The sequence below is a fragment of the Mytilus edulis genome, chromosome 9 (assembly GCF_963676685.1).
Source record: "Mytilus edulis chromosome 9, xbMytEdul2.2, whole genome shotgun sequence".
NCBI classification, from domain to species: Eukaryota; Metazoa; Mollusca; class Bivalvia; order Mytilida; family Mytilidae; genus Mytilus; species Mytilus edulis.
In genome coordinates, this window is record NC_092352.1 from 56,714,998 (window position 1) to 56,729,359 (window position 14,362).

At 30.5% G+C, this 14,362-nt stretch overlaps 1 protein-coding gene across 1 annotated transcript in view; it reads left to right on the plus strand.

Moving 5' to 3' along the window:
• Positions 1–13,358, plus strand: part of LOC139489809 (uncharacterized) — a 204,321-nt gene extending 190,963 nt beyond the window's left edge. The window contains exons 166-177 of the mRNA XM_071276656.1: positions 355–558; positions 3,627–3,761; positions 4,519–4,640; positions 5,113–5,384; positions 6,051–6,229; positions 7,456–7,674; positions 8,041–8,129; positions 8,435–8,521; positions 9,143–9,445; positions 10,061–10,157; positions 10,379–10,521; positions 11,972–13,358. Of these exons, the coding sequence (XP_071132757.1) occupies positions 355–558; positions 3,627–3,761; positions 4,519–4,640; positions 5,113–5,384; positions 6,051–6,229; positions 7,456–7,674; positions 8,041–8,129; positions 8,435–8,521; positions 9,143–9,445; positions 10,061–10,157; positions 10,379–10,521; positions 11,972–12,029 (1,908 nt within the window). The 3' untranslated portion in view covers positions 12,030–13,358. The remainder of the gene's footprint in view (positions 1–354; positions 559–3,626; positions 3,762–4,518; positions 4,641–5,112; positions 5,385–6,050; positions 6,230–7,455; positions 7,675–8,040; positions 8,130–8,434; positions 8,522–9,142; positions 9,446–10,060; positions 10,158–10,378; positions 10,522–11,971) is intronic.
• The last annotated feature ends 1,004 nt before the right edge of the window (positions 13,359–14,362 follow it).

Consider the following 14,362-nt stretch of genomic DNA (forward strand, 5'->3'; position numbering starts at 1 on the left):
ATGAGGAAAATATTTTCCTTAATTTCAGATAACTTCCAAATTTTATTTATCGTTGTTTAGAAATATGTCTGCATTATTATTTCTAAACATTTTTTGTTTGTTAGGAAAACAGTATTTTACTATATTTGTCAATGGTTCTGATGAATTAAAGATTTTTTTTTAGAAATGAAGAAATTTAGTGAAAATTTCCTCTATTTTGTAACTAGCAAACATTTATTCTACACATAACTGCCTTAAACTTTATATAGGATTAACAAAAACAAAAGGACAAGGTATTTTCCTCACCTTAAAACATATAGAAAGACTTAGATGTTTCACACTAAAGTTACAGAAAGTTTGTGTTTTATTTTTCAGTTGACAATTGTTGCCAAGGATGTTTCAGCCCAGCCAAAAGCTGCCACAGCCAGTGTTGTAATAACAATTGTCAGAAATCAGTATGCACCAACATTCAACCAGACTGAATATAAAGTACATGCTTCTGACAAACTAAAATCTGGAACAGTTCTAGAAAGGCTTCCAGCAACAGATCTTGACAAAAATATCGCACTTAGTGCAAATGTAAGTATTTCTAGATAAACTGGCAATGTTTCATCTTTTCCATAGTAATCCTGGTCTAGTTATTCAGGGCTTTCAATAAGTTTAGAAGTAGAAGGATAAAACCAAAAAATAGGAGTCCCATCAATGCGGACGGCGAAGCCGGCCGCGGCGACGAGCTTGCTCGTCGAACCTACGGCCTGGGGTCTGGGGCCCGCTCAAGGGCCCCAGAATTTTTTTTTAAAATGGTGCAAAATCCTGCATTCTGGGAGTCTCCTGGACCCTGTTTCAGTCCTCTCAAAACATCATTTTTTTAATGAAGATAATGTAAATTTTTGATTAAAATTTGTAGCATGGTTGGATTTTCTGTAAATATAATTGACTACATTTATATCTGCATTTGATCCAGACTTCAACTTAAAGCTTGTATTTGAAGTTGTTTGAGAATAGCAATGACATAGTGATAATATAGGGAAAGATCCACATCCAATCAAATTTATTCATTAATAAAATTTTATTATACTTAAACTCAAGAAGTTCTGAAATAGAAGAGGGGACCACTATATTTTGGTACAATTATAGCACTATGAAAATCCCTTTTTATAATATAGGAAATTATTCAATGCGCTTTATGAATTAATACTATCAGGAGGCTGGCCTAAATTACAAAAACATGTGTTTGCTGTTCGCTTAGGCCAGGATTTTTTAATTTATTGGTTTACGGATCCGCCGACCCGATTTTGCTGATTTCCAAAATAAAAATAAAATTCACTTTTCACGCTTTTTTATTCCCGCCGACCTTAACAAATGCATTATCCCTGAAAAATAATTAAAATATTTTTTTTCCTGAAATGAAATGCATTAATCACTAACAAAATTGACAACACTTTCTGGTGTGAAAAAAAAACCTTCCAGTTTACGTTTCTAAATATAGACAAATCAATTATAACTGACCTTGAAATGTCGTTTGCGCAAATAATTTTGCGGAACGAAACTTGTGTTTAAAACCAATTACACAATAAGTTCGTTTACCTTATTTGTCATCAGTCCGTAAGATGCATCATCTCATAGAAATAGACTTGTCCAAATGTGGATAGGGTGAAGGCATCAAATTAAAGAACTGAATATTAACAAATCATTAGGAATTTTCTTGTTTTTATAGGTAATAAAAAAAATGTCGTTCATTTGGATAAAAAAACGGGAATGCAAGACAACAGATTAACCCGATATCGTTTTTCCAGTGGACGATTCTATTAGGTTTTTGACACCTGTGTTGAAACTTATTTTCGTACGACGTCTATGCATTTTTTCTTTATCAGTTTTCGTGCTTGAAGATCATTATTTACCAAGTTTTCTAGTATTGATTAAGAGCTACGCGAATCTATTTTTCTTGTTTCTGAAATGATGATTTAATTTCGTCCTTGTCCGTGCATCCCCCTTTTTTTTTACTGTAAATTACTAGACAATGTCATGCGTAGTTTATAACAGCTGAGCAATAATATTTCATCGAACTAAAATGATGATAAAATAGCATAACAAACATATTGCTAGAAAGGTGAAATATATATTGATTTTGCATATTTTTTTGTCTTCAAAGATGATTTTTTTTCTTTTTTTTTTTCCCGACCGACCGACCCGACTTTTTCATGGGGAAAATCCGTAAACCAACAAATTAAAAAACCGTGGCCTTACTGACCCGTCTGATGATTCACACCCCTCTAAAAATATTGATTTTCTGAAAAAAAACATTTTAAAATTTTATTTAAAAAAAAATTATTATTATTTGCCCCTTACAACATGCCTTAATAATTTTGTGATTATTGTGCTCTTTGAATAATAATTGAAAAAATAGTCATTAGATTAAAATTCTATGAGTTCAGGGAAAATAGAATATAAATTGAATGGGACATTAACATTCAGTTCAGTAGATACAACAGAGGCAGACAAATCCTTAACAGGATAATAAATTATATGATCCTTGACATGGGCATTGAGTGTGGGTACATCGTTGCATTGTGCATTGAAGTCAGAAGACCCTAAAGTGGGCCCAAATTTGACAGTGATGCTTTACAGATACAAAGAAAAGAAGATTGCGACACCAATTTATTTAATTTTTAATACAAAGCCAACATAGTTATAAAGGAACATGTTCATGTAGTTCACTCTATGTAATAGGATTTGAATCTAAAAACAAATGTGGGATCGGTGTCCTTGCGAACACGTGGGTCAGTGGCTGTACGTTGTTTATATTGGCGTTTGTTTGTTTTTTATTTTATTTTAACATTGTGAAAATATATAGTGTTCTCCTTTGAATAAGTTGTATTTCCATTCAATATTTATAAAGCACCTTGTTTTTGTATTTTTCTAATCCATTGACTGATGTCACTTTGGTTTCGTTTACTTATTTTCGTACACGCCTATTAATTACACCAATCGTAGGTCGTTTAAGAAAACCGGTTGTAAATCGACCAATCAGGAGTCTGTTTACAGACGGTGTTCGGGTGCCTTCTGCTGGTTTCTACTTTCAGTAGTTTTTGCCTTACTCTCCTTGTTGATAGCGATCCCAGCCTAGGCGTTCGTGACTGCTCGGGTCACTTCACGTAGAGGTTATAAATATCAACCACACTTTATCGGAAATCCCCTGGTTGTGTCAACAGCGTAAATTTCCCCTTCAGTCATTTTTATTGATTTTTTAATTTTACAATTTTGAGCAAAGTAGGCGGCGGATTTCCTTCAAGTAGACGACGAAAATCGTCGCCTACCGCCTTCTATTGAAAGCCCTGAACTTATTGTTCAGATATCAACATTTTGGGAGATATATCAATCATACATTTGTCATCATTGGTGGCAAACTTAATATTTAGTCTGAGGCAAAAACATTCAACTTTTCCCTTGATAGATGTACTTACATGTAGTTTAAGTTGAGTACTTGAGTATCATTTAGTTTAATTTGAGTACTTGAGTATCATTTGATAATTTTAATAACACAATTGGTAACTTATGCTATACAAGTTGTATATAGCCATTATGGACAATAGTTGTGCCTATTTTAAAGTGTTGTTTTTATTACCATAAAATGTTTTTATCTTCAGACTCCTAATGCCCAGTATGAATTTTCTGTGGTACAAGACACTGATTATTCCCGTTACTTTGGAGTTTCTGCTCTCGGAGATGTATTTATAGCACAGCCATTAAATCTTCAAGATCCAAAACCTGCTTCAGTTCAGGTAAAAAAAAACAGGGTTCAAGGTCATTTGTTTATTTACTCTTTTATATAGTTAAAAAATTCCTAGATAAAATTCAAATAAACAAGTATTTTATCAACCATGTTTTACAGCATCAAACAGATTTTCATCAAGTCATTTCATTTGTCTGCTCAATAATCATTTGATATATGATCTAAATCCTTTGATCTTACTTTGTTGATCTTACTTTGTTATATCCCCTTATCTGGTGAATTTTAATTTGAATCTGAACAGTTTTAGTAGTTTTGTAAAAATATGTAATGGAAGTAAAAAGTTATCTACTTTCATTTTGATTTTCTCCTATAATTTGAATTTTATTTGATAGCTTTTTCTATAGAAGCTGTAAGCTTTTAAAAATGTACAATACATTTCTCTTAGTTCTTTTAACCAAAGCATTTTAATAAATCAATGTTATGTTTTTTAGTATATATTAGGAGGTCCTTCAAATTTATGTCTAAATTTAAAAAATCTATAACCATGCATTGTGGGTCTCATTGGGGTCTAAGCGTGACAAGTGAAAGTCACATTATTGTGTCGTGAAAACAGGAAATGAAGTCTAGCAGGACATGGGAAATTACAAAAAAATGAGAATTGCTTACATACATAGTGTAAGCGGGATCCGGGATCAGAACCCTCCCTCCCAAATGAGACCCCTGTATTTCCAGCTAATTTTGGTCTTTACAGATAACTGCAATTAAGGACAATTTTGAGACTTATGTTTCAATTTTATATATTATAGACCACCATTAGAGTTTGCGACAAGAGCTGGAAGGAGAAGTGTAGTGATGCTACACTCATAGCTAATTTGACTTATACTGCAGTGCAGGAAGGGCAACTTGGATTTACTCGTCCAGAATATGTGTAAGTAAAAACAACTAATTAATGAAGGAAGAAAAGATCCAATTAGTCAAAATGTGAATGAAGGGGCAATCATTTGATATTGATGAGGGATGAGGATTTTGTATAACTTATTATTCATTTTTACCTTATGTTTGTTTCGATTACTTTATTGCATACACATTTTATTTTTTGTACACAATTATTTCCGGTTAATGGCTGCCTATTGTATAGCAGAAAATTAATTTTTATCTAGTTTAGGTAAAAAAAATATTATTGTTAGTTCTTTTTCAAAAATAAGGCCGCATCAGCCACTGAATAACAAAAATTTGAAATCATAAAGTGATTTTCTTTCAAAACATATTTGCAATTGCATAATTTGAATTCACACTTAACCAGAATTCAAAGATTCTCAATATGAAATCAACACACTGAATTTTGAATTTATAGTATGTGAAATACATAACAAATATTTATCTAATTTGATCTTTTACAGCATTGACATTCTAGAAAATGTACAAGTACCATTTGCAGTAACATCACTGGGAGTAGAGAACCAAGGAGACAAGACTGTGCTTTGTTCAATTATAGACGGGAATGAAAACCTTGGATCTCAATCATTGTTCAGTATCAGGCCTTCAACATACTCAAAATTCTGTAATCTCACCCTACTATCAAATCTTGATTACGAAAAGAAGAACAGATACAGATTAACTGTTGATGTGGCTTTTAATAACAGAAACAACAGGAAAAAGAGACAAATCTACAGTATGTATTGTATAAAAGTTAGACAGTGCAGGGGCGGATCCAGCCATTTTAAAAAGGGGGAGGGTTCCCAACCCAGAGTAAAGGGGGGGTTCCAACTATATGCTCCCATTCAATTGCATTGAACCCCAACCTCTAGTGGCGGATCCAACCCCCGGAACACCCCCTGGATCCACCAATGCAGTGTGGTATGATTGACAATGAGACTGCTCTTCATGTTGTTGTCCATTCGTTTGATGTGTTTTATCATTTGAATTTGCCATTTGATTAGGGACTTTCCATTTTGAATTTTCCTGGGAGTTCAGTATTTTTGTGATTTTACTTCCACCAGAGACCAAATGACATAAAAGTTAAAATCTATAGGTCACAAAACGACCTTTAACAATAAGCCAAATCTGTTATGAAAAGGGATATTTTTTATTGCGTAACAAGGATATAATCTTAAAGAGATAAAGAGGCTTTGTTATCAGACAGAAAAACTTCATGTGAATTCTTTAGAAATAAGCTATTTTGGTTAGAAAGTGAAAATTTATCCTCTACAGACAAAGAGAGTTTCTTACTGCAATACTCATAACCTTATAGAAAACTTACATTTTAAGATTGAATTTTAAATGACTTTCATAACAGTATGTTTTGATTGATTAATATATGACTATTTTTGTTTTTCAGTATGGAATACTTGGCCACAGACTGTAGTACATATTAATGTTATAGATGTCAATGATATATCACCACAGTTTATATTCCCAGTCTATCCATCACACAGCAATGCTGATGTGGCTGACAAATATTTTGCCATCGTCACTTCTGACACAAAAGCAGACTCATTGGTGACAAATGTTATAAGGGTAAGTGCAGTGAACGAAACAAAAATAAGAAGAGGTACAGGGGCTGATCCAGCCCTTTTAAAAGTCATTGATCTTCCCAAAAAAAAAGGAAAGGGGGTCCATCCCCCAGAAACCCCCCCCTGGATCCACCACTAGAGGTATGATTACCAATAAGACAAACTTCTACCAGAAACCAAGTAGTTTAAAAGTTATTAACTATAGGTCACTTTAACGGCCTTCAGCAATTAGCAAAATCCATACCATATGGTCCGCGACCAAAATTGTGGTCCTTTAATTTTCATTGTCCACGAATATAGTCCCTAGTGTTGACAGTGTGTTACTTGCCAATTTATTTTAAACCTTACAAATTTGTTTCTTCATGTTTTATGTCTCAAATTGCAAGTAGGAGAGTGAAATTACACTGTCAAAAAATGTGGGTCCAGAATTTGAAAGTAAAGTAGTGATTTGGTCCAGCTGTTTAAAAAGGTTAAAAATTAGCACTTCGGAAGCTGTCAAAAGATTTCTAGACCCCTTAAACAAAAAATTTCATATTTTGAGTTAGAGCCGATGAAGTTTTCTATAATTTTGATATAATTTGTCCCTAAAGTAGTACAACACACTGTAAAAATTTCATTGAGAAAGCGCAGATGGGATTTTTTTAATTTTCATTTATTGTCTAAAAGAAATGCGCTACAAAATAATTGTGGTCTCGGACCACATAGCAAGCTGTTAAAGCTGACAAATGTTTACCTAACAATACAAACAAGGAATTAAGTGCAAGATTAAGGAACAAAACAATTAGGGAAAATCAAATATGACACAACAAGCAGCAACCACTGAACTTCCAGCTCCTGACTAGTAATGGGCACATACAAAATGTTTAAAGACTTGATCCAAATTTTACAAAATTTTGCAAAACATTATTTTTGTCATTTTCACTTAATGGGGTTGTCAACATCAAAATTCAATTAGTTTAGATTGCTAAGAACAAATCTTAACAGATTACCTCAACATGTTTGCATGGGGTTTGTCAGCATAAAAATTCAATTAGTTTAAATTGCTAAGAACAAATCTTAACAGATTACATCAACATGTGTGCAGGTTTTCGTGTATGGATCAGATAATTTTTTTGTTCTTTCTTATTAACTTATTTTGAAAGATAGGGGAGATAATAAAAAATTGTCCTTTGTAAGAAAGGTAAAAGAAACAAAACAAACTTGAATTTAACTTTCGTCTTTTTCTTCCAGGCTGTTGATAATGAAGCTGGTATATTTGGACAATTGAGTTATTCCATTAGCAACGGTGTCAATTTTAAAATAGATACAACAGATGGGGTCATCAGCACAAAGAGCGATTTTTCAGCAGATGCAACAGACTTTGATGCTCTTCCAATGGTGTATGATTTGGAAGTTAGAGACCAAGCTCCACGATATGAAGATCAGCTTTCAGATACAGCTAAATTATATGTAAGATATTAGTAAAAATTCATTAAAGATAACTAACACAAAAATATAATTTAATTAGGTCATACATGAACAATGGCTTTGTCATGTCTGTCAATAAACCTGATATCATGAAAAATATTGTAAGAGTCCTTTTAATTTGTTGAATGAAAGATAATAGTTGACATTCAATAATTTTTCCTCAGAATTTTCTATCAGAATTAATAGTTTAGTATATTATTAATGCATCAATATTGGGTTTTTTTCATTTAACTTGAAGTAACAAAAAAATTTCACTATTTATTTGAGGAATTCCTAAAAAATAATTCAGTTTTGCATCTACCTGGAAATGCATATTGATCTAAGAATTATGTTTGTATTTTCTTACAGATTAACACAGTATTCAATATACACAGATTTATATTGGTAGCAAGCTTATCTGTGGAAGGTGTCACTGCAAAACAAGAATCTATTCGACAGTAAGATCAATCTATTATTTCTTGTTATATGTTTAAAAACATGGAGTTACAAATTTATTGAATATAAAGGTTGGAATTTTTGAAGAGGTGCTTAAGAATTTTGTAAAAACTGTATTTATCTACAACCTCATTCTTACAGTTTAAAAATTATGATTTTATAAAATATGCCCTAATTTTGCATTTCACTGGATCACGGAAATGTTATACCATTTATCTATTATTAGTGTTTTATGAGAATATATTCAAATATTTGATGAAGAGAAAAAATAATGTCTTTATTAATTACCATGTAATATCATTTTCAGACAACTGCAGGCCAATACAGGAAATATAGTTTTGATAGATAATATTGAGAAAAAGAGAGACGAGGATCTAAATGTTGTAAATACAGCGTAAGTTAAATATAGAAATGTGAAAGTTATAAACAGTATAAGCTCCGTCTTCCCAAACATCATTTTGAATAAATTTTCTTTAAATCTATATAACTTGTTAAGCCTTTATTTGGGAAGGTTTGACTTGTCCATCAACGTTTTCAATAGCCTGGGCCATAGGACTTGTGGTTAATCTGAAGATGGTAGTTATGAGTTACCATATTAAAGCTATTAATTAATACAATGTAAGTTATATTTTAACAATGTTAAAGTTATGAACACAATGTAATTTATAAGTAAACAATGTTGAAGTTTTAACACAATGTAATTTATAAGAAAACAATGTTTTAGTTTTAACACAGTGTAAGTTATAAGTGAATAAAGTAAAATTTATAAACACAGTGCAAGTAATTAGTGAAAAACAATGCTAGGAATATGGCTTGCCTTACGTAAAAAAGAATTTCTGAACATTTTTTTCTGCACAACGAAAAAATTAGTATCTAAATTTCAACCTGTGTCAAAAAGTAGGTACAGATAGAATGATCACCAACAGTTTATTATCAATATTTTAATAATTAAATAATTTCTTTGTATTATAATAAACCCAGTTGCTTATCATTTTTGTTTGCTTTTTCTTTACAGAACTGACATAACTTTTGTAATGGTGAGACCCAATACTCAGTTCAAACTGATTAAAAACACTGACGATGGTACTCTGTTTACTGGTACCAAAATCAATGAAATCGGTAACATCCTTAAAGACGATGGTGTTGCAGTTGAAAACATTCGTCCACCATATTTAGATTCACAGGCAATTAGAACAAGAATAACAAAATCATATGTTTGGTGGTTAGATGATCCATGGGCAGCACTCATTGCCTTGGTAGCCATCTCTATCCTGCTTTGCATTGTGGGAATAATTGTCATTATCTTCACATCATCAAGGTAACCTGTTATTATTAATACAAACGGAAAAGATTTGTTTCAATATTGATAATTTACTGTTTTGGAATCTAATGCCTTCTGGGTAATAAGTACAAAAGTTTACACCATAACTTCTGTCATTGGCTAACAACATCCAAAAAAAATTCAACCAATTATGTGACATTATTTTCAAACAAATAAGGAAATAACCCATAGTTCTTTTTATTCTGAAATGGTGAATTTAATTCTGTATTTTAATGCTCAAGCAATTGAGACAAGAATAGAAAAAAAAGAATTTCTAATGCTAAGGAAATAGTTCCTGCTTTATTTTTTAAAGTTTTAGAAACAAGATAGATTGGTTGATTATATAGTTATAAAGAAAACCACCTGAAAATAATACTTAGTAGAATTTAAAAAAAGTTAGTAACAGGATTCAGAAATTGTACTTATGTTTCCAAAAATGGTTTACCGAGAGGTTCTGATTTTTTTTTCATTTGAAATTGATACTTTCATCAAGAATTTCTAACCAGAAAATTCATACCAAAACATCAGATCTTATAACTTCTCTATAAACAAATGTTTTTCCTTTACAAATACTCTAAATATACTCTCTAAACAAATGTTTTTCCTTTACAGATACACTAAATATATGATCAACTATAAACCTTACGAAACATATGATCATCCAGAGTTTATGGAACCACCAGATTTCCTAAGAGAATATGAAACACAGGTATGAAATATTTGATAGATTGCTTTCTTTAAAATTATTTAGGACCTCCATTATTCAAATACAGGATATACATATTTTTATATAATTTTAGAAAAAAGTTTATTCAAATAATGCTTCCAAAACATCTGAGTTTTTAATTGATTCAAAGTCCTGTCTACCAATGAAATTCTGTGTCTATAAAAACATGAATTTTTATTATACAATTTATTTGTTTTATTCAGAGTTTGAACATGTATGTGCCACCTGATGAACCAGTCAAAGAATTAGGGGAGATAAACATGACTTTTGAAGGAGAAACTGTACAAGCTCAGCATACAGGGGCCACAGAAGGGGTTGCCTCGGCAGTAAATCCACTCTATCAAGAGTAAGTGACTATAGTTATAACAAAATGGTTGCTGATGGAGTTTGAACATGAACTCTAAGACAAGAGTGTTCTCTGGGTTTTTTTGGTATCCATGCAATCATTGGTATTAAGAAAATGGTTGCTGAAAAGATAAAAGATGCCTAGAGACTTTTTGTACTTCTTAAATGAATGTTCTATAATTAGTTTTTCCTTTGTCTGACAATTTATCTCAAGGGGTATAAATTATATATTAGTAATTTTGCTAGTTTAATAGACACCATTGAAAGAGTTGGTGAAATTAAGAAAAATCATCAGAAAAAGTCACATTTCTGGTTGTTTTGTATTATTTTAGGTCACATATTTTTTGCCAACATTCTTATATGTATCAAAAGCAACAGCATCTCACAAGGAACAATATTTATTGTTTTTATTTCTGCTATGATTTTCTAACAGAAGCAAATTCAAAGTAGAGTATGTTGCTGGGGAAACAGCAGACGGCGTAGAACATGTCGAGGAAGTTGAAATTGTAGAGGGAGCCACTGCTCCTAGTATGAATGTTCATAGGGGCTCGGTGTACGAGATGAAATCAGAGTATTGGTACTCTGTGTAAGTCCCGAGCATGTCTATAAATAGAAAAGTTTCAAAACTATAATATCATACAGTAGAGTAGTGTATGGATATTTACTGAATATTTTATTCTCATTTATGCCTGTGTTAAGATAGAGCAAATTCATATCTTATATTTTATTTTTTGCCTTATTTGAAGGTTTTTTTTAAGTCAGAATTATTTGACTACATGTTATCAATGCATGGTTGAAATATTTGCCACAGAATCTTAAGTAACAAAAGTATCAATCTTTATATGCATGATTTTTTGGTAATTCAGAGAGAAAAAAATCTTGTCTCATTTATATATATGTTATGTTTATCTATTTATAAATAAACCAAGACAAGAGCATGTCACATAGTTTTTTTAGACTAGATTATACATTTTATTTTAATTTTATTTATTCAATTTTGATCCGACGTCTTGACATTGCCTGTTGTTATATGACATCAGAGAGTGAAAAACTAAACATGTGAAATTATCAGGGTTTTTTTAACTGGGAAATCAATGTAATACATTGGATCCAATGTAATAATTTTATTTATTCAATTTTTATTTTTATTCAATTTTTTTTTTATTATTATTATTACTCTGTGACTCATTACCTACAGAGTCATTCTTGATGAAACAAACAACATGCTTAAACTATATTGCTCTTTAATTTTTTGTTGAAATCTTATATATTTACTGTTTTCACTTAGTTCATGCAGAAACTATTTGCCACTTGACATTAATGCAAACCACAATCAATCCATTGAAAAGAAAAATGTAACAAACACAGACTAACAATCACAGATCAACGATTTGTTCTTTTCAGTCAAATATTATGCATGATTATGAATTTTTAATTTCTTTTATTTTCAGAGATGACGACAGGGGACAACAAAGAACAGGATTTAGTGAGGGTACAACTATGCTGTAAAATGAATAGACTTTTACTATATAATCTTGCCGTTAGAACAAACTGCCCACTTCAATTTATTGGACATAATCAAACATAAAGATATTTGTAAATTTCATGAATTGTACACATGATTTTATAGACATTTTTATGTCTCAAAGAAATTGAACAAAAATTATGAATTAAGATAAAAAAAAATCTATGTTAAGTTTTTATAATATATTTTCGAAATATTTATCTTTCGTTATGTCTCATTGTAAGAAAAGAAAAAGTAAGATAAGTTTTTTAAATGGCTGAATTACATTATTTGTCTGACTGAAAACGTCACTTTTAATACTGCTGCAGAATTTAACATTTCAGTGATACTCCACGAAGAATTCTATTACTTTACCATGTACTATATTACTGTCACAATTTTTTTATACCACCTATGCAAAAATATTTATGAAAATTTAAATACAAAATTTGCATTTAAATCAAAATGAACTTCTATACTTATGAAATTTTTATTATATTTATTTTGTGATCAGAGCATAATTATGACAGATTTCCAATTATGATATTCACTTAAAGAGATTATTTACATTTTTACAACTTACTTTATTTTTTCTTGTTATCGAAAAATTTTCTAATTTTTTGCTTTAGGATATTGTTATGGTCTTAATATTTTATGATTTGCTATTTATCTTCGTTACATATCTATACAAAACATTCCAAATTTTTATATATAAGGTCAATGATTTTTTATTTGAAGACAGAAGACAAAACAAAGAAAAAAAAAAGAACTTGAATTGGGAACAGTCTTCCAACTAATGTTAACTTGGCCATATTTTTGTGAGAGTCTTTAAAAACTGCTGTTTTGATTGTTATATATAAAAGTGCATATTTAGGTTGTGATGTTTTAGGCTATTCAGTAAAATGCTTGTTTTGGGTGGGTTTTTTTCACTGCATTTTTCTCACATATCAAAATATTTCACTGAAATATTTTATTTTGGAACTTTGTATGACATATCTTAATTGATTTTGGCAAGGAATTTATATATTTTATAAAGAAAGCTAAAAAAAAATCTTAAAAATTAATCCCTTTAGGAAAAGCATTTAAATTTGTTTTTTTAAACAATTTTTTTAATCAATAAAAACAGCAAATTAATTTTGCATGGAAATTATATTACTAATTCAAAGACCACTGTGACTGTGAAACAAGCATTATATAATTATTGGATAGCCTTCGTGTGCATTTTCTGTGCAAACACATTTACTATAGTTAGTGATATACCATATTGTTAAGAGTGCTTTATATTCTACCAAATTTTGTATTTTTTACAAATAAAATTTATATTTTTTGGCTAATTAGATTTTTATTATGAAAAAAAAGGAAGAATTGGTATATATCAATGAAACAACAGAACTAATATAGATATCTGTATATGTCAATGAAACACTAACACAACAACCCTAGAAAATATCAGTTTATGGTAAGGAAAAACCAACAAAACAATGCTAAAAAATCAGTATATGTCTTGAAACAACAACCCAGCATCATTAAAAAAGATATCAATATATGTCCGTGAAACAACAATCCATCAACACAAGATACATCAGCAAGTGTGATTGAAATATTAAACATCCAACAAGACTAAAAAGGACATCAAGCGGCTAATGTACAATAGACAAGTGTTAGCTCTGATACAAAAGATCATACATCAACATAAGTATACACAAAACAATAAAACACATTACTGTATTATAGAATTATTCAAGTTACAGAAAGCAATCTCACACACTTAACCTGCTGATGGGTAGACATGGCTTTGAGAAATCCTTTGAATTTTGGAAATTTCAACAACTTGTTTTAACTGTAAATTTGCACATTGACATTCATGAGAAAAAATACCAAACATAATGAACAACATCATTATATTTAAAATAATATTTAGCAACAAATCCATGAAGTCAAATACAAATTTTAAAGGACAATTTCTAAACTTGTTAGCTTTATAAATGATATTGCAACATTATGATTCTGTAGAGCCCTAGTCCATTGCATCAGGTTATCCTTAAGACATATTTGTCAGTTGTATGGTAATTAATTGATGGATGCTTTCAATTATTTCTACAGTAATTCACACAGGTTGATGACTTTATTTTTTAAATGATTTCATTTAATTGGAGTTGCGCAGTCTTGGTAGACTGAAAATTAACTTAACTATAGTAGATTAAATTATGGTTTCAATCCCTGCAAGCACAAGCAAATTAATTTTAAATTGGTATTGTTTGCTTCTATACAAAAATTAGAAAGATGTGGTATGATTGCCTATAAAACAATTGTCCTTCAGAGACCATATGACACAGAA